This window comes from Phyllostomus discolor, chromosome 12 (genome assembly GCF_004126475.2).
Source record: "Phyllostomus discolor isolate MPI-MPIP mPhyDis1 chromosome 12, mPhyDis1.pri.v3, whole genome shotgun sequence".
NCBI lineage: Eukaryota > Metazoa > Chordata > Mammalia > Chiroptera > Phyllostomidae > Phyllostomus > Phyllostomus discolor.
Genome location: NC_040914.2, coordinates 61,566,404 through 61,587,834, shown reverse-complemented (window position 1 = coordinate 61,587,834; position 21,431 = coordinate 61,566,404). Strand labels below are relative to the sequence as shown.

The following is a 21,431-nucleotide window of genomic DNA, read 5'->3' as shown; positions in this document are numbered from 1 at the left end:
TGATTCTTTATTCCAAGATCTTTCAGCATTTGTCTTATCACTTTTAATGTATGAAAAAATTTGGATTAATTTATGCAGTTCATTAACATTTATAAACTCATTCTGGGTACTTAAAAATACAGAGTGCCCAGCTGAGTGTGGGTACTCAATATGAATTGATTAATCACGTACAGCTATCTATTTGTGCCCAGCATGAGAAAATCAGAAACAAAAAGACTGGGAGACATTAACGGTAACCTCCAGACAGCAGCGACAACAAAGAATCCAGAGCACGATTTCCTGTACATTAAGCCAATCATAACAATAAATCCTGTTGGTCTTTAGACTTGCTCGTTTCTTAACCTAAACTGATCCATCAGAGAAGCAATCTGTTATAATGGTAAATACCAAGAACTGTGGACTCTGACAAATCTGAGTAACACCTCACCTTCACCATCCAAGTGCTGTCACCTTGGGTGAGTTACTGAATCTCTCCAGACCTCAATTTCTTCATATTTAAAATAGGTATGATGCTACCTGCTGCACGGGTGATAGCTGTGATAATACATGTAAACAGCTTAGCAGAGTACCCAATAATATTATTTATTTCTATTGTCCTAATTTTTTAAATTTATAATTTAGCTATCAAAATATTTTAAGCTCTATAGCTTCACCATCTGCATTGTTGTAATGGACATAAGTCTGCCACTACTACCCCATTCCACATTTCACAGTGTGGTGAGCCAGCCAATTTCAACATACCAGCAACGGACAAGCGACACAGACTCAGCTCATAGTGTCCAAAATCTTGGAAATAATTATAGGCTGAAGGGTAGACAAAGCAGTGCTACTCAGGAGTCCTTCCCAGAAACTGATATGTGAGTGCCAGAAGACTTTTCTTTTTTTTCTTTTCTTTTAACAGGGTTACTAAGTTAGGGCAGTATATTCCCAGAACTGCAGGCACCATCTAAGCTGACTATATAGAATTAGGCTCTCCACAGCAGGAGGTGTCGCAGCCAAGATAATTTGAGCCTTTGGATCCCTGTGGACCTAAACCTAGATCCACCCCCACTCTTAGGAGTTATATGAGGCAATACATCCCACTTCTGCTTAGCCTCATTTGGGTTTCTGCAACCAAAATAATTCTCACTAAAAAAATTGTGTACGTCTATTTTGATAGACAATGATTTTTCCATCTCAATCTAACTTCAAGGTCTATCCCTGAGCTCTATATCTTTTTATTGTCCTAGTTATAAAATGATAATCATAATGCATAATTGCAAAGTTGCTCAAAATTCACATGAAAGTGATGTTCAAAATGTGCTAAAATAAATGCTGGGAATAATTTATTATTCACTTTGGGGTGTCAAGAGTTTTTGAAATGCTCCAGCTAGTTAACCTGTATTCTCTTTGCTTTCCCTTTAAAGTTGTCTATAAAGTTTCTAAGTCGATTAATATGGAAGTTTCTCATTTAATCTGATTTTAGAACATCGTAATGGACATATGTTGTTTATGTGTGCCTAGTATCCATTTCTCCTCATTCTGGTAACATTACTTTGACTATCCTTTGAGAAACCCCACTTTCAGTGCACGTGGAACCAGAAGAGGTTGCCCTATTTCCTGGCCCCAAGGTAAGTACCTGATCTAATAAGCCTGGCCCATCTGAACATCCCATACGCCTTGCCACATGACTGCAACATAGTTGAGTGAGGTCCAGATTTCTGGCAGAACTAGGAAAGATATTACAAAGACATTAGTTTTCTTCATATTAATTTATGAATTTAGAACAATTTTAATAAAAATCCCTCCTGGCTGGTGCAGCTCAGTGGATTGAGCGCAGACTGAAAACCAAAGTGTCGCTGGTTCAATTCCCAGTCAGGGCACATGCCTGGGTTGCAGGCCAGGTCCCCTGTGGGGGCTATGTGAGAGGCAACCACACATTGATATTTCTCTCTCTCTTTCTCCCTCCCTTCCCCTCTCTAAAAATAGATAAATAAAATCTTAAAAAAAAAAAGAGCCCTGGCTGGTGTGGCTCAGTGGACTGAGTGTAGGCCTGTGATCCGAAAGGTCACCAATCCGATCCCCAGTCAGGGCATGTGCCTGGGTTGCGGGCTGTATCCTCAGCTGGGGACATGTGAGAGGCAACTGATGTATCTCTTGAATATCGATGTTTCTCTCCCTCTCTTTCTTCCGCCCTTCCCCTCTCTCTAAAAATAAATAAATAAAATCTTTAAAAAAAATCCCTAAGGATTTTTTAAAAGAATGATAAAATCATTCCAAATCTTATCTGAAGAAATAAGTAATTATACCACTGTGCAATTATTTACTGTTATTTTTCAAATCTTTCTTGACTGGTATAGTCCACTTGAATCCTCATATATTAAATGTTAAAGGTACAACATACAATGTGGTATGTTATAAAAACACTCAAATAGAACACAATAGAAAATCCAGAATCAGATCACAAAAATGTAAAAAAAATTAAGTGTATAAAAAAAGGTACATTTCAAATCAATCAGGGAAGGACAGGTGATTCCGATGGTGGCAGATAGGTAGCACGGGTTTTGCACCTCACCATAGCATGCTCACCGCAGATATCGCTAACTAACTAGCATGCTTTCCTGCTGAACCCAGATATGGCTTTGGAATCTCCTCACATGGCATTCCAGGCAGCCTCATCCATCTAACAGACAGTGCATGCAAGAGGATTATTCGACAAGTAATGGTGAGACAATCAGCTAACTATTTGAGAAAAGAAATAAAGTTACATGCCTGCTGCACACCACATGCCAAAATAAATTCTACATAAAGAGTTAAATGTAAAAAAAAAAACCCCAAACCCATAAAAGGAGTAGAACAAAGCTGTTGTAAAAGATAATCTCAAAGAGAAACAGAAGTCCTGAGCTGAGATACGAGAGGAGGGAGTGGTGGTCCTCAGCACTGCCCTGGTTCCTGACATTTCTGAGGCCTGCCTGCTCAGCTTTTTCTGGGGTTCTGAGACCTGTCTGTATCCTTATAATACATCCATCCCTTTATTTTAACTAGCTGGAATAGTTTTCTGTGCTTTGAAACCAAAAAAAGCTTTGAATAAGGAATGTGTACTATCATTTTTTGTTGTTAGTCAATCAACTCATTTTACTTAAAATCAATCTATCTATAATTTGTCTGAGTCTCTTTCAATGAAAAATCAATGCTTCCCATTTTCCAAGTGTGAGGTATAACATTTTACACAGACAGATAATTAAATGGAAAGATACACGACTCAACTTTATTATCTCTCCCATTAAGTTTACTTTCCATAATGCATTTTAAATAATTTACAAATTCAAAAACAAGAGGGCCAGAAGACAGTAGAAAGAAAAAACATTGCAGAAAAGCCAAAGGAATTTTTTAAGAAATCTGCACTTCACATATTCTTACCTTGTTACATGTCAACACATTCTAGCAATGTCTTGGGAGCTGGGTTACAGAAATGAAACCAAATTTGAGTTTTGTAACTATTTTACTCTTCCCAAAAGGCAAACTATTGGCACCATAATCACTGGCACTTTGTGCATATACAAAATTATTTCATGAGTTTTGTTTTTAAACTGAACTTGATAAAGAAATTAGTGTATTTTCCTTAGAACAGCACAAAGTAACTAAATCAACTATATTTCTCTAGACACAAAATTTTAAACTCACATGAACACATCATAATTTCTCCAGAGGAAGCCAAAAGCTCATTTCCCTAAGCTATGGGGAAAAAAAAAAACCCCTTTACGGAAGAATATGTCCTCATGCTTTGTAACTCTATGTAATGTTTATAGATTATAAAATTTTTCCTCTCAGTCCCCACAGCCACAGAGTTACACTGCTTAAGTGCTTTATAACAAAGCTGAATGGTATAAGCTTAACACCTTCCCGATTATACCATCCCCCCCCCCACTGGTAACAACTAATCTACTGTCCCGAGATAGAAATCTCAAGGCTAAACCATCATACCCAGCCTGCCCCCACATCCTGTCATTTAAAATACTGGCTCTCAATTTTCCAGCCCCGTGTCTCTGAGGGATCCAAGGCCTGTGCTAGTAACAGGGGTTCACTGCCAGAGATTCTCTCCAAGTTTCAAATCTTTGGGTGCACGGGTAGTCAGAGGAGGCTGTCTGGGTGGGGAAAGGTCCCCGGTGGATTCTGCTGTCCCCTGGCAAGAATCGCCTGCCTTAAAATGTTTCTTGAATCTTTCTCTCTATTCCCAGCGCCACTGCCACCACCCCTTTCAAGGTTATCACGTCTGGTTTGACTGCATTTTCCTACAACAGCTGTGGTGCTCCTACCTTTGGTCTCTCCTCCTTGCATTGCATTTGATGCATACACTGCTGCCAACCCAAAATTCTGTTCCCATCATGTCACTTCCTGGCTTAAAAGTGGATTGCATCAGTTCCCCACCCTTTCTATCTCTTCAACCTCTCCCCTTCTCTGTTGGCCTCCTCTCCTTGCTGTACAAGTATGTCTCAATTCTTTCCCATTTAAAACAAAACAAAACAAAATAAAAAACAAACCACCACAGAAATAAAACCTTCTTTAGACATTTCATTCAATTCCAGTTACCGTCTTTGCTTCTTTTATTTTTCTGAGAAGCTTTTAAAAAGTGCAGTCTACTCACTGCCTTCTGCTCCTGTGACTAGAAACTGCTCCTACGAGAACTCTAACAACCTTTTTCTCTGATCCCGAGTCCAAGGGACTCCTTCCTTGTCCTTGACTTTCTTGGCTTCTGTGTAGCATCTGAAGATGCTTATCACCCCATCTTTTGAAACTCCTGATTCCCTGACCTCCACACTACACCATTTTCTCCAGACTTGCTCTCTACCTCCTGGACTGTCTCCTTCCGGTTTCTTCTTCCTCCACTCTCACTTTAAATGAGGGGTTCTGCAGGGTTCCATCCTGGTTCAATTTCTTTTTAATTTGCACTCTCTTGGTTACATCCACGCACAGCCTCAATTACCACCTCTGCCCTGACATCTCGAACCTTCAGCTCAGTTTTGATATTTCTCTTGACTACAGACCTGTACTTCAAACCAGCTACTGGCCTTTTGCACCAGAATGTCACAGAAGTAACTCAAATTTAACAAGTCCCAAATCAAGCATTTCTTATCTTTATTCAAAAAACTAGTTCTTCCCCCATCCATTCTGGCTTCATAGCTCTCCAGTTTCCCGAGCCAGGTACATAGGAGTTACCCTCCACTCCTCTCTCCCTCTGCCCCCACACTGATCACTTAGACCTGTTGTTTCTATCTTTAATGTTTTTCGGTTTCATACTGTCCTTCTAGTCTCTTAACTGCTTTCCCTTACCTCATGTCTTGAGCTTTCCACATTGCTTCTGCCACTTTGAACTTCTAAGAGATCAGTCCCTCATTTAAAGGACTTTCTCATTTAAAGCACTTTAAAGTCTGAGTGGCTTCCCTGGCCTAAAGCTTTTAACAGTTCATACCTATCAGTAAAAATTTGGGTCCACACCCTCAATCTATGAATATTCATCATCAATGAACATAATGTATATTATAAAACATATAGAAATCAAAAGTAAGATAAATATGAAGTAAATATACAAATATATCCCCAATGAAGTCATACTATCATTAGCTACTATATGACTCAAAGTACAATATTCTCAGGGTGAAGTTCATTATTTTTTTCATTATTAATAGTAATGTGCTAATCCATATTTCACATTGTCTGCTTGGTAATTTCATTTTTTAGGCTGACTTGTTTTTTTACCTTTAAAAAATTTTTTTATTTATTGGTTTTTAGACAGAGAGAGAAACATCAATTTGTTGTTCTACTTGTTTATGCATTCGCTGGTGGATTTTTTTATGTGCCCTGACCAGGCATCAAACCCACAAACTTGGAGCACTGGGATGAACCTCTAACCAACTGAACTACCCAGGCAGGGCTAGTCTGATCTTTTGACAGATATGATTACCTTGAAATGTGAGAAAGAGCTCCTAGTAGGAGAAACATCAGTTCTATCTTCTTGTTATTGTTTGTTTTGTTAGAATTATCTTCAGTCTGTGGCTTCTTTGTGCAAATCTCTAAGCCACTTTTGTTATTGTCTGTTGTGTGAAGACTGAGTTAAAAGCAGATAATAGAAAGTAAATCTGCTCCCATCAGACTCAAGTAAACTGCAATGAGTTACAATGTGACAACAGCAGACAAATTAGTACAGTCACCACTCAGTTCCTCTGCTTTGTGAGGTTTCTACTCTTCCCTTAAGACATCACCTTGTATGTTGAATGTATCATGGCACCATCTCATAAGACTAAGAGAGCCAGTGTCATCTATACTTTAAATATCAATAAAGCTCAAGATCTTTTATCAGGTTGAAAAGTAAATATAGGGTGGGGCAAAAGTAGATTTACAGTTGTTTATATGAAAAATAATACATTAATAAATAATAATATAATAAACTGTGTCTTTCATACTCAAAACTGGAAACCTACTTCTGCCCCACCCTGTATAAACTGCAGTTAGAGACCACCGCTTAGCACTGCACATAGGCCCCTTGATGATCTGCCCCTGCCCACTGCTGCCTGGTCTCCACGTGCACACTTCCCATACTACACCATGCTGTATTTCTCTCAACACACCAGATACTTATCACTTTCTTATCTTTGACATGCTGTCTCCTTTGAGCTTCTTTCTACCTCTGCTTCCTGGGTACCACGTTCTTATCTCCTTCAGCCCACTTATCAAAACCTGCTGTGTTTCCTTACTAGCCTAAAGGGCAGGAATTATTCCCAATTTTGAATTTCTAGCATTTACCATAATACCTTGTTTGCAATAGGCACTTAATAAATGTTGACTGACAGAATGAAAAAGGTGCAAATTCCTCTGGCTGGCTTTCAAGGCCTTGCATAATCTGGCTCCAATTTATCTACCCAGCTTTATTTCCTTTCCCCAAGTCCATTCCAGTTCTCTTCACTTCCTATCACATGTCATGCTCATTTTGGTTTTTGCTCAGGTTACCCCCTCCACTTGGGCGGCCTTCCGTATAAAGAAGCAACCTGTCCTCCACACCTCTGATCAAATTATCCTTTCCCCAAGATGTCATACCCAACTCTTCTGTCTCCCAACTGATCATCAGTCCCTTCAGAGAGCTCTTGAACAAGAGTGAGTACCCACACATTTAGTGGTTACTCTCTATGTGGTATATTTCTCTGTCCAATTTCAGTCTAAGTCTTCAGATGCCAGGGACCACCTTAAATTTCTTCTGCACATTGATCTCTTAACAACACATTGCAACATGATGACGTGTAAGAGATACTAAAAGATCTGACTGGTTGTAGTAGCATGGTACAAGGAGAAAGCGCTGCACTGGGTTTAGTCCAAATTCCACCACTAATTAGTTAGATGACCTTGAACACGCCACTAACCTCTCCGGTCATTAACTTCTCATCTAGAAGATGAGACTTTTGAAATTCCAGGTAAGATTTTTTCCCTCTTGTCCGAAGGAAACATTAATTTTTTTCCTTTAAAAATCAAAAGAAATCCTGAGACCTTTGGTAACCCACTTAACTTTAATGAACTTCAGTGCAATCACTTACAAAACAAAGATAAAACAGCCCACCACATCAAAGGACTGTGTAAAGGTCAGATAAGAAGATACAGATAAAAACGCACAAATAATTTTTAAACCCTGATAAAAATGCAAGGCATTATAGTTGGTGGGAAATGTAAGCAAGCGTCATCATATATTGTTCAGTGAGGACAGCGTGCTCACCTCGCCAGGGAGAGAGGACTCATGAATGACCACTGTTCTATAGTCACAGGCTGTACCTCATCTCTTGTGTACAAAGACACACATGTGATCACAAAGTAAAATAACTTTTTTATCCCAGGAGGACTACACAACACAGAGATCTAAATTTACACCTGGTTATCATTTCTAAAATGTCCTTAAAATTTTCATAACCACTCTATATTAAAATCAATAAGCTTCTCACATTTTGATAATAATTTAAAGGGCATAATTTAGCATGAAGGGGAGTCTATAAGAAAGAATCTGATTACAAAGACATAACTTCTCATAAAAACATGTCTAATCATTAAATGAAACATAAAAAGGCTAAACAACAAAAACAACAACAAAAAAAACCACAAACGTCCTGACAATTTAGTTGTTCTTTGAGAGACAGATTAATGAATATACACACAAGGCCTCAATGAAAATGTAAAATGTTTTCCCCAGGAGACTCTCAACTTGTCCAACATAAAATGAAGAAAGTGGCAGTGCAGGAATCTAAACTAGCTTCTTTAATTTAGCAGCATAATAGTATCAGCAATATTTGTCACATGTGCCCTAAAATACACAACAAGCCATATTATATGACACTCAAAATCTCAAACCATTCTATATACAAAAATTATTTTCAATTCTGAAGTTAAATTTCATGTCAATCCACATCCTCTACACACTCAGCCATTTTCTTTTCAGTAGATGAGACAGTAATATTTTAAGAACCATATTTAGGCAATAAAAGATCTTTTCAACAATACTGCAATGAGAATTGCTTTACAAATATTGATCTTTTCTCAAATATCAAACCTTAAACTGAATACTTTACACTGTCTTCCTTAACCTTCTCTGGAACACCTTTTGATGTGTAGTGTAATTCACATTTATTTAACTAATTTTATAGCCCCAAAAGTTCTAGAAGCTTTCTGGATAGACCCTATTTCTAGCAAATGGGATATGGTAAATTCAATATACAATATCTGATAGGTAAGTAGTCACCCTTTATGCTTACAATCTGCATATCTCTGCATATCTTTGCTAAGAGTCACTAGCCAAAACCACAAGCACACAGTTAATAGCGGGTTTTAAGGTTCTGAGTAGTAAATGTGAAGGAAGAGGGAAAATCAGAGGTATGAGAAACTAAATGCAAAATTCAAGGATAAAAAAGGTGGCCTAGACCAGAGATTATGGGAAAAACAGGAAAACAAGACTAGAAAAAAAGGTGTTTGCATCCAAGAAATGCAAACTCATTCTTAGCTTGTTCGCCTAAAATAATGTCAGCAATATATTTAGATAGTAAGATGATTCTTAATCTTATTATATATTTCTTTTCAAGTAAAATGAAGCTTTTGGATTTTTAAACAGTTATCTTGGCTATTCTGAGACTAGCCAACTCAAGGCACTCCTTCCCTACTTTTCTCATTTACACTTTGTTTCTTATTGTTGCTTTTGTTTACTGCTGTATGCCAGTCCCTAAAAAGTACCCAGCACATAAATTGTGAAGTGAACAACAACCTTTGAGGGAGTCATTATTACCATCCTGGTTTTGCAGATGAGGAACTAAGGTTTAGAAAGGTTAAATAACTTGCCTAGGGGTTACACCACTAGCCAGAAACAAACCCATGTCTGTCTGACCACAAAGTCGTCATTTGTACTCTACCCTCACTGGGAAGAATACCTTCTTAATGTCTCTTACTGTGTCTTTACTGGTAGCAGCTTTCTCTTTAGGAGAAGGCTCAATTCAAGCCTCAGCTTCGCCATCAACCTTTTCCTGGGCATCCTCAACCTCTGACGCCCACTATGATCTTCTGTAGATCTCTCCTTCCTTTGTGCTGTGTCCTCTCAGATGTCTATTATTACAGCCCTTTGCTGCACTTATTTCGTATCTCAACTTCAAACTTCCCAGGGGGCAGAAGTTAGGTGTATTCGAATGCCTCTGGCACATGGCAGAGCTGAATAAATGTTGAATGTGTGAATGAATAATCCCTACAAATCCAGGAGATAAACACGAACTCTTTAGTTCAGCTCCCTAACCACAGGCAACCAGAGACTGCAGCTTTCCTTTGCTTGGGGGTGGCAAGGGCATGCCTGAAATTCCCTGCCCACTCCGCAAAAGAGCATCTCTGTGCTATGTTAAGGCAGTTTTTCAAGTTTTGAGACATCTAATGAAAGGACAATACAGTTCCAAAACTTTAAAAGCTAAACATATTCAATAAAATCTGTCTTCCAGTGGCCTACCTGGATGGGACACCAGCTCTCAATTTTAAATAGTCTGACTAGATCAATTAAATCACTACTTTCAGTGATTTTTGCTTATCCTAAGTAATTTTATTTTTATATCCCTTGGCTTTAAAGTTTAATTTTATACATCCCCCCCACCCCACATTTAGGACAAAAACTACTTGTCTTTTACAAAATGGGAATGTAAAGTTGAACCTATGTCTGTTAGGTAAAAAGGCACTCAAATGTTATTACGCCACCGTTTGTAAACCTAAAAGCACATGCAGCCAATTTTAAACTAATGAAAACACTTACTAGGTGATTTTCATTTAGTTGGTATGAATACCAGGTTCAAATTATATTTAAACTAAAACTGAGTTTTAAAAAAGGATGGTGTAAGGACTTGAAATGTCTGCCTATCACCACTGAGTACTACATAAATACTACATTCAATATCGGAGCTTTAAGAATTTATAACCAAATGCTTAGGCCACTTTCAAGGTACATGGTCTAAGCAACAATTTTTTATATGCACATCACCCAAGCCACACTATATAATTTTACTCTTTTTATTGACAGTAATTTCTTTTTTATTTATTGGGGTGACATTGGTTAATACAAGTATATAGGTTTCACGTGTACAATTCTATGATACATCATCTGTATACTGCATTGTGTGCCCACCATCCAAAGTCAAATCTTCTGTGACCATATATTTCACCCTCTTTACTCTTTACTACCCCCACCTCCCCTTCCCTCTGGTAACCACCATACTGTTGTCTGTGTCTAGGAGCCTTTGTTTGCTTTTCTTGTTTGTTCATTTGTTGCTTTATTAACATTAATTTCTAAGCACTGTCTAGCCCCACCTATGAGTGAGATATATATAAGATTTATAAATAGGATATTATAAAGGTGGAACACTGGAATTTCACAATTGGAGCACAATAAACCATGTATTTGCAAACTATTATTTTTCCAAATATTTACCAGCAATGTTGAAAAAAGTGAAAATCACTTTGCCAAGCAGAAGTTCTGGTTTCTCACTTTGAGAACTGGACCCTTCCTACTCCCACTCCCTTCCCCCTGTTCTACCTGTTCCAGGAGTACCCTGAGTCATCTCTGCCTATGTCCATCACATTCTTGGAGATGTGGCTCAAGATTTAGCTCCTTGAAAAAGTTCTCCATGACCAATCCTGATTTTCACTAACTACTGTACTTCCTAACTTGGCATTCCCTTGGCATTTATATACAGTTTGCACTACACAATCAACAACTTGTAAGTTTTGCATTTTCCTAACACTTCAAGTAGAGATCAAATGGAGACACATCGTCTCTTATATTCTCTTCTATAAAGCCAGCAATAAATGCTTCCTGAATGACTGAATCACCAGGAAAAAGGGCCAATTGCTCAAAAACTTCTGATCTAATTGGCTTTTCAGATCACATTTATAATACTCTATCACCTCCAAAATGCAAGAGTCCTTCAAGGAGATTTAGTTTTTCCTATTAGTCCTATAAATTCACCAAAAAAAAGATCCAGACCACATATATACTTAAAATAATAATCCTGGCTATTCAAACATATCTTGCGATTTAATATTTCAGACCTCTAAAAGCTTAAAGCCGTGCAGTAGCACGCCTGTGAATGGAAGGAAGCTGGCACCGGTCTCTTGCAAAAGGGGCAAAACTCTAGTTGGCTGTAAATGTTCAAACACGTGAGCCTCTACTGTTAAACAGGGCTCATTAACCACACAAACTTGCTGTTTCAGCTTTCTGGCTTCAAGGAAGTTCTATGATCTCTTTTGGATGTGTCGAGAGCCAATGACGGGTTAAATTCCCATAAATTAACCGGCGTTTTGGTGGTTTGTCCAAGCATACCGCTGGCATCCCTGTGGATAATTTTTTTTTTTAACAGACCCGTCCGCCCTGAGAGCCAGAGGTGCGTGAAGAAAGCGCTAACCCAGCACTCCTCAGGAGGCAAACCGAGACCTCCAGAACTCGAGCCCTCTAAATTCTTAGTGTCAGCTTAGCGTGTATGGGCGGGGCTTCAAGCGCGGCTGCATTTTACTAAATCTCAACCGAGTCTTCCAGGGACTGCAAGCCCGCGACTGCCCAACTTTTCCTGCAAGGAGCATCAGTTTTTCCATAGTGAAAGCCTCAGCCCACCGGTCTCGGGGGGAGCTGGGCCACCAGCAGACGGGTGACGAGGACTCGGGGGGGGGGGGGGGAGGGAAGGGGTTCGCTCCGCAAAGGGGGCAGGGTGGCAGGAACAAAGTGAGCGTCGGCCCGCCGCCCGCCCGCCCGCCAGCCCCGCTCACCTTCCAACAGCACCTCCTTGCCCGCGCGCTTCAGCGCCTGCACGGCCTGGTCGTGGGTGGCCTGGCGCAGGTCGGTGCCGTTCACCGACAGGATGGCGTCGCCCAGCCGCAGTGCCCGGCTCTGGTCGGCCGCCAGCCCCGGGAAGATCTTGGAGATGAGGATCGGCATCCGGTTCTCGCGGCCGCCCTTGATGCTGATGCCCAGGCCGCCCGCCTCCTGCTTCACCACCCGCACCCGGCGCACGGGCGGCGACGCGCCAGCTTCGCCCACCGGGCCCCTCGGCGGCACCGGCGGGCTCGGGGGGCCCAGGCCGCGGCTCGGGCTCCCGGGCAGCGAGTCACCGGCGCCGCCACCGTTCGGGAGGCCGTTGAAGGCGGTCGCCGCCGGCCCCAGAGCGGGCTCGGGCTCAGCCGCCGCGGCGTCACCGGTCAGGCTCAGGCTCTCCCCGCTCAGTTCGGCGACCACCCGGACCCAGCGCTCCCTCAGAAGCAGCTCCACCAGCCCCGCTTTGGTGGCCCGCGTCCACACCGCCATGGCTTGTCCCGCTCCCGCCGCCGCAGTCGCCCCAGCTACCCTCATTCCAGTCAGGCAGCCTCAGCGCTTCCCCCTTCCCGCCGGAGGGGGTGGGTCCGGTCCCGCCCCCTGTGGTTATTATTCATGAGGCCACGCCCATCTCCCGAAGGGGCGGGGATACGAGCCGTTTCCGGGAGGTGAAGTTGTTGCCGGCAGTCTAGTCCCCCTGCACCTCACCGGACGTTGGGCAGCGTGGGCCTTATTGGGCCCCGTCTTCCTTCCTTTAGCCTCCGACAGACCCCCAGCTCCGCCCCCAACTCCTGACCACTGCTGTGCAATTAACCTGAGCTTCCTGAGCACGGAAAGCAAAGTCAGCTCTGAGAAGTACTTTGCAAGCCTGCAAAACTGGGCTGCACGTTCATTCTTGCATTGATTGGTTCATTCCGTATTTACTGAGGGCTCCGCTGGTGCGCTCCTTTTGAGGACAGGAGATGAGCTGAATAAAACGTACCACAACTGAGAACTAGTAGTCTAGTGGGGGAGGAAAACAGACCCAACCAACTTGGTGTGATATTATGTGGTTAAGTGAGAGAAAACACCCTGAACAGAGTAGGAGAAACATTTAGGTGGGTCTGAGGTCAGCTTCACAGAGGTGACAATGGAAGGTAAGTGGAGCAGAGGTAACTGCATAGGCAAAGGTCCAGAGAAAGGATTCCAAGCATTTATCACCTTGCTGTTTACTTGTTTATCATCTGTTTACTTGCCTGTAACACTGGTAGGCCTTTAAGAGATTTGCAGAATGGTTACTTAGGAAGATGCCAAAATTCCAATGTGAACAGAGCACAGGATCAGTGGAGGCAGAAACATGAGTGTGAAAAGCCTCATATAATCAAATATCAAAGAGTTTGAACTTGGGTTTGCAGATCTGACTTTCTTATCCTGGAGGCCATGGCCTTTCATTAGTACAAGTGTAGATGGGCGGCTCCAGAAATCCTACGTACTCTGCAGAGCCTACAGTAGCTTTTATCCGAAGGCATGGGTGATGCAATCCACCTGCTCCTTCCAGCTTCATAAAATGGAAGAGCTGAGGAAAGTAAGATTCAGAAAACCAACGAATCTGGCCCAAAGCACACAGTAAGGAAGCAGAGAAGCCCAGCCTCCTGGACCAGTACTTAAACAAACAAAACAAACTACATACCTCAGACCTCAAAACTGACGGTCCAGAAATCACACTGCTGAGAAACATCTCAGCAAAAGCATGAAGTCAAGGTGCCCTTTAACTCTCAACAGCAAAAGCAAAATCCCCATGTTTTCATGGGGGAGGAGGGGGGCAGCAAGAGGGAGTGTGCACCAATTCCTGTAAAGGGGTTGTATACTTGCTTGCTCATGAAGTACATCGTGTTGAAGCTTGCCAGCCATGTCCATGCACCACACTATGAATGCACATTCATGTGTTGGCAAAACTTTGACAGAGTCTCCCATACCAGGAGTTAAAACAATAAAAATAGAGACTGGAAAGCACCCAGAGCCCAAAGGAAGAATTCAAACTGAGAAAAGTACCCTACCAAAAAATCATTCCAGCAGAATCCACTTTGCAATTAATGGAGCTGGATTTTCCAAGCTGCAAATGTCAGCAGAAGCTCAACCCTCCAGCCCTCTCCTAAATCAACTGCAATGAGGCCAGCTCGCCGTTCCAGCAGGTCCCGATGTGCCCAAGTGCACCTGCAGTCCCAGACGTTTCTGGCTTTGCTCCAGGTGAGGCATGAGCCCCCAGAGGCCTGAGTTATGTGAAATTTCTGCTTATTAGAGAGCATTTTGCAGCTGATTCTTGAGAGTATGAGCACTATTTTGAAAACCTTTACAAACATAATCACCCAGAGGTTGGGTGCTTGAGGACACTGTCCTTTATTAGCAAAAGGGAAGTGCTGGAAATTCTCTCCCAAAGTATGAAGATCTTTTGGTCCAGAGTTGAAGGAAGTTATAGATCTTCCAACTAAATAGTAAATGAGGGCACTTACATAAGATAGTAAGTTACATAATGAAATATTTAACCCTGGGAGGACAGACAGTAATGAAGACTGGTATTTGGATTACTTGGGTTATTTTTTAATATATCCATTAAAAAATCCCAAACTATCAAGCTGTTTTTACATCTTCATCAGAACCTAAATTACTTTTCAACAATCACATCACTTTCAGATTAGCCAAATTCATCCCGTCAGTATTTCCCAATGATGCTTTGCAAATTCCTACTGGAGTTCATCCTTCCAAACATCTCCTGCCCCTTTCAACCACTACCTACCGACCAAGTTGGATGTGGGATTGGTTATAAGCTTATTTTTCCCTTTGGCCTTTTTAGTAGCACTTGAGCAGCTCTTACTTTGTTCCTCTGCCATCAGGCTGCCTTTGTGGTAGTGACCTTCAGGCTTGCTAAGGGCTGCAAGATTCCCACCTACCAAGATCCAAGTTCTCCCTGTCTACACAATTCATTGGGATGTTTCCTTTGAACAATTTTATATTATGCTTGGCTGGTTTGCCCAAGCAGATTTAAAAATACAGGAGGGCAGGGACCACCCATCAACTTCTTTTATTCTCCATTATTCCAAAAAACATTTCCTTGCAGAAAAGGAACTCATTAAGCTGTGACTGATTGGCATTCAGTGCCTCCTGGGCTGTCGTCATTTCAAATAATCCCTCTGAAGGTTATTGGTTCCTCGCAGAGTGAAAATTACCATCTAGGAAATTTCAAGTAGTCAGTGGAAATCTACTTACTGTTGATAATGAAATCTGAAATAAAAAGAGTACACATCTGTTTCCATGGCTTCGTAGGGACTGTGAGACAAGCATAGATAATTTTTGAACAGCCATGTTATTTTCTCTACCTCTCTAAAATAGGAAATGGCTGAGATAATTCCTAATAATCTTTCATTCCTGTCACCTATCAATATGTAATCTTCTCTACTCAAGCTGTTATCTTACTATTTCTCAGAACAAGGCAGGGATCGTTGCTATTTTAAAATGAGGGGGTTGGAAGAGCTCTCAGTTCCATGATTTCCTACAGCTCTATGACTCAGGCTCTGACTCCGTGCCCTCTCAAAACCCAATGGTCTGTTTTGTTCCCTCTCCTTCATAGATGTATAATATAGCATGATAATTAAGAGCACAGGGTTCAAACGGTAGGTGGCAACATGTTAGCTATATGACAATGGTCAAGGAGTGAGGTCATGGACTCCAGTTCCTTCTTCGGAAAAATCCAGATACCTTCTACCTCTGACGGTAGTGAGGGCTGTGAGGGCTGAATGGGACAACAAATGCAAAGCACTTCGCAGCACTTGTACCTGCCACACTGTGAAGAGTTCCATAAAAAGTACCCGCTGCTGTTATTATTACCTGCTGATCTTCAGTGGCAGCGGCAGCAGCAGCAGCAGCAGCAATAAAACCTTTGGTTGAAACTCTGGAGCTCAAGAGTCTATACTTTGTCTAGGAATGAGTCTGCCATGATACCATTTGATTCCAGGCTTAAGGGGCAAATGGCCAAATTAATTTTGGTGACAAACAGATCTTGTGTAAAGCTACACTTGGGCTGAAAGGGAGAACATATTGCCAAGAGCCCGTCAAAGGAAGAATTAGAGGATCTGGGGCCCCGTCCAAGGTTTGAGTGTTGCGCAATTTCATAAGGAAGGAGGGCCCCAGGCGAAACTGCAGCCCTTAGCAAGCCTGAAGGTCACTACCACAAAAGCGGCCCGATGCCAGAGGAACAAAAACAAGAGCTGCTCAATTGCTACTCAAGAGGCCAAAGGCACAAATAAGCTTATAAGATAGCCAATCCAATCTCCAACTTTGAAAAGTTCTCCAGTTGGAAGACAGTGAGATCAACTGTCCTTTTCAGCAGGCAGTACTCCTTTGCCTTCCAGGAGAAATATCCTAAAATGTATTTTTCTCTCCAGCACAAACATGAAGTGAAAGAGGGAAAGGTGCATATATCCTTTAGCTGATGCAACCACATTTTAAAATTCATCCCGCCAAGATAAATCACTATCCATCTGAAACCCACGAAAATGGATTAACTATCTCATGCTTTATGACGATGGAAACCCACATCTGCTAACCACATTACTAATGAGAAGCAGCTGGTGACAGTTTTGTAGCCCTGTGGCTTTCTTCTTAGGAAAATATTAGCAAGGACATACTAAGCAGAAGGTTAGTCCCCTTGAATCCACTTAGTTATGGAAAATTACCAGTGTTTTTAATTGACAATCAAGAAAATAACGATTTGTCATGAAATTCAAATAAAGTTGCAAAATCAAAATCTCCTTCCCCCCAGTATCAGTTCTGACAGAATCTCTAGTACCTCCTAAGATTTGCAGTCTTATAGTCAGCTTTAACTTTCATTTTTTATATACTATTGAACACCAAATCATGTTTATCAATGCATATGGTATTTCAAGGCCTTTGTTTTACAGCTGTGACTCCCTCCTGAGTTGGTGCATGGAATAGCCAATTGTGAGGAATCACGGGCCCCTTTGGGAATCAGGTGCATGCACGCTGTGGGCAGGCCTCAGGCAAATGCGGACTTGTACAAAGTTCAGCATTCATACTTTGGAGCATGCGAAGCCCCTAAAACCTTCCCAATGACTGCTGTATGGGCTGAACTGTGTCTCCTCTAAACTTATAGGCTGAAGTCCTAACCCACAATGCCTCAGAATGTACCTATATTTGGTGAAAGGATCTTTAAAGGTAATCAAGTTAAAACAAGGTCATTAGAGTAGGCCCTAATCCAACAGATCGGTCTCCTTGTAAGAAACTAGGACACAGACCACACATGGGAAAGACCATGTGAAGACACCAGAAGAGGACCATCTACAAGCCTAGGAGAGAGGCCTTAGAAGCAAAGTTGCTTAATACCGTGACCTCAGGCTTCTACTCTCAAGAATTATGAGAAAATAAATTTATTATTTAAGCCACAGATAGTGTTATGGCAGCTCTGGCAAATGAATACAGACCCCAAGTCAGGAATGTACATAATAGCCTTTTTTGACCTTCCCAACTGCCAGTCTCTTCTGTCCCTTATTTACTTAAACAGGCATTTCGGAGTGGTCCACAGCTATGTTTTCCCCTGAATGACAATTTTTAACCTGACTGCAAGGCTTATTCCTACCTGGTGTCATTTCTCTCTACCTGTTGGCTTAAGGCTTCTTTATCCAAATCTACTTAGCTTTCCCACATACTTTTCTAAGACGCTTAGCTTTCCTCTTTGGAAACTGCTCTACTCTTACTTTTTCTAGGAACCTCACCTGGTTCTTAATTATCATCAACTAGGGAAGCTGTCACCTGGCAGGGATGTTTTCTTGAGTGAGATAAGCATGCTCTCAGTACCATGGCAGAGGGCCTCACAGCCTCATTTTCCTCCATTTCTAATACATGCTGTGCGTTAACCATGTGGAACTACCGGCAGTCCCTTGGACTGACTCTCTCTGGCTTCAGGCTTTGGCACTGAGAATGCTCCAGGAAGCATCTTCTTTCCTCCCTTCCATCTGGCTAGTTACCACCTAACTCCAAGAGGTATTTATTAGCATAAGGACCATCTCCTGCCTCCAACCTTCTCTAACCCCCCTGGTTAGGTGCCTCTTCTCAGTGCTCACCTCTAATGTAGCATCACTGATCTACTTGTTTCTCTCTCCAACTGGGCTGGGAAGCTCTTGCAGGCTGAGATCATCTTTTCACCTGTTTTGGTACATAGCATGTAACAGGAACTTAATAAATGTAGGCTAAGGGAGTATTAAGTTCTTTAACTTCCTGAAGACAAAGCACTGACACAAAGCTAGGCCTTAATTAGCTACACCTCTGCTGTCCAATACAAAAGCCAGGAGCCACATGTGAATATTTAAATTAAAAATAAGAATTCAGTTCCTTTGTCACATCAGCCACATTTCAAGTGCTCAATGGCCACATGTGCCTAGTCACTATCGTACTGTACAGTAGGGACACATTCCATCTCTACCACCACAGACAGTATACTGGACAGTGCTGACCTGTATCATAAAATATCTTGAAAAATCAATAAAAAAGACAGGTTAGGAAAAAAAAGTTATGAATATACAATTTATACAAACAGCCAAAGCACATAAAAAAGTGAGCAATCTCATTAGTAAACAGGCAAAAGCAAAATAAAATATTGTTTTTCACCCATTAGACGGGCTAACGTAAAGTTTAGCACTACACCGGCAATGTGAAAGAAAATGAGTACTTTCAAACACTGCTGAAGGAAATACAACCGCTCCAAAAGGCAGCTAAAAATGAAAGCAAATGGGCACAATATGCCCATTTTCTAGCAATTCCACTCCAAGGAAGTACCCCTGGAGAAACACCGCTGGGTTTCTAGACACGAGGCTGTGTGCTAGGTCGTTCACTGCAGCGCTGTGTGTGACTTATACACAAGACTGCCCACAGGGCTGTGCTAAATCCAGCGCTCATCCAGAGAAAAAATGAAAAGAATACCCTCCCTATAACCTATGAAATGGAAAACCTTTAGTACACCATGCCTGCTGATCATATTTATGTTTGGGTCCCTACAACCAAGACACAGAGTGGGAGAATAACCATAAGAATGCCACCCTGGCCTCCAATGAACCACTGTATGACCATCAGGAAAAAGTCACCTTTTCATCTCTTGGTCTCCATCACCAAGAATATAAAAATGAGGCCAAGAAGCACCCGGTTTCTTTCACAAACTCTGCTTCCTTCCCATCCCTCCTCCCAGCAACCAGAACAGTTTCACTTTTATCCATACCATGTACTGCAGATCAGGATAAAGTTCCATTGGAACAAAGTTTTGATGCTTAAACAAAGAGCTTAAAAAAAAAAACCCACACTAAATAATCTCTTTTTTCCAATATTCCAGTCTAATTTGCTGTAATCTCCATGGTGAAAAGTAAATTAACCATTCAGAGATCAGATGAGATTACTAAATTCTTATATGAGAAAAATGTGTTTTTATCAAGTATACGAGTCCTGTCAGAAAAAAAAGGACTTTTCCCATATTAGTATCAGATCAAAAATTTTCTGTAGAACCCAAATATGAGCCACAGTCTGCAAAATGCCCCAAAGAGAAACACCTGTTGCAGCTACACAAACCCCCAAAGTAGAATCTCCCTCAGACACGTGCACTCTCATACTGTTTCGCCTTTCCTCCCCCCAGTCAGTTTCTGCTTCATTTGAATTCAAAGTTCTCTGCTTAGGAAGAATTTCAAGGCCCAAAGCTCTTACTTCCCATGCCATTTATGGAAATCCAAATCACTGGCTGGAAATGTTGCAAAAGAATGCTTTCCACTTCAAGTTCTACTTCTTCACTCAGACGGCCTTGTGAGCCCTCTCTGTCAGAAGTACACCCTCCAGCATCCACACCGTTTCAGAATGTTTAAGGTTAAGTAAATCAAGTAATAAACCAAACTCCAGTTAATAAAGATCCTCTGAATTTATAGCTCTACAGCCAGTGAAAAGCAAGTGAGTTAATATTTAAGGAATCCTAATCTCCCTCTGGTCACAGTCAATGTGGACCAGTGACGTGAACTTTGGTTTTGACCACACAAGAGCACCTAAAACATGTCGTAGGAAAGGCAGGGTCTTCTAGTCTATTAAAAGTTTGTAACAGTCCAGTCAAATACAGACTGGGAGAATATGCCACACTAGACATTATTTATTCAAGAGGAAAGTTATTTTACACAGAGGGCCTACAAAGTTGCATCTATTTGTTTAAGTTAGTCCTGATTATCACTATAAAAAAATCTAAACAGGTGTGGCCGAGACACTGTGTCCATTATAAACCATTGTTCCCTCTTAACCAATGAACAGAGGCTGTCCTTTAAGTACTGGGCTCCCTTTATCTCTTATTACCTGCTAGTCCTCCTCCCACACATCTATCTACCTTAGGTTCTCACATTTATTTTCCCTTTCCAGACTCCGGTGGGGTGTCATCTTAGCAAAATGTTTTTTCACCAGCATTGTACTCATGTCATCAGAACTCACATACTTCTCTGCCTACACCACAGCCCTCCATCCCCAAAACAAACACACAAACAAAACCACACATGCTGGGTTTCCACAGGCATGCAACAGAATACATCCACTGAGATGGGAAAGAAATCTATCTGCGCAGTTCAGGTTAAGTATAGTCCCTCGCCTTCTAATTTAAAAGATCGCATTAGAAGTGGTCAGCTGATCACATCCACAGCAATACCAACGTCAGAGAGAGTACACGGGGACAGAAAAGTGAAATATATGGCAGGCTTTTCTGGTCCCCACTTGCAGTCCGACTGTCTAACAAAATGCCCAATGGTTTCTTAACCTCTGATACTGGCATATAACAGGTGAAAAGGGGGTTAAGGGGATTGATATTCCAAAGCCTAGTTTGTCCCTTTTAAATAAAATTAATACCTGACAACCAAAGGCCAAAAGCATCTGCTTTTCTGAAGGAGCACTGCAGTTAAAATTCTTCCTTGAAACACAGGCTGATTATTGCTGTTCGTAGTTAGGCTATCTTTGGTAAGCAAGCATACTTCGCCTGCCTTCAAGGGCAATGCTGGGCAAGCCTTAGCATGGGCTACACGTTGGAGGCTACAGACAGTGA

The 21,431-nt window shown here is 41.6% G+C and overlaps 1 protein-coding gene across 1 annotated transcript in view; it reads right to left on the bottom strand.

Moving 5' to 3' along the window:
- Positions 1–12,956, bottom strand: part of SNTB2 (syntrophin beta 2) — an 88,515-nt gene extending 75,559 nt beyond the window's left edge. The window contains exon 1 of the mRNA XM_028501875.2: positions 12,292–12,956. Coding sequence (XP_028357676.1) covers positions 12,292–12,871 — 580 coding nt within the window. The 5' untranslated portion in view covers positions 12,872–12,956. The remainder of the gene's footprint in view (positions 1–12,291) is intronic.
- Positions 12,957–21,431: the final 8,475 nt, after the last annotated feature.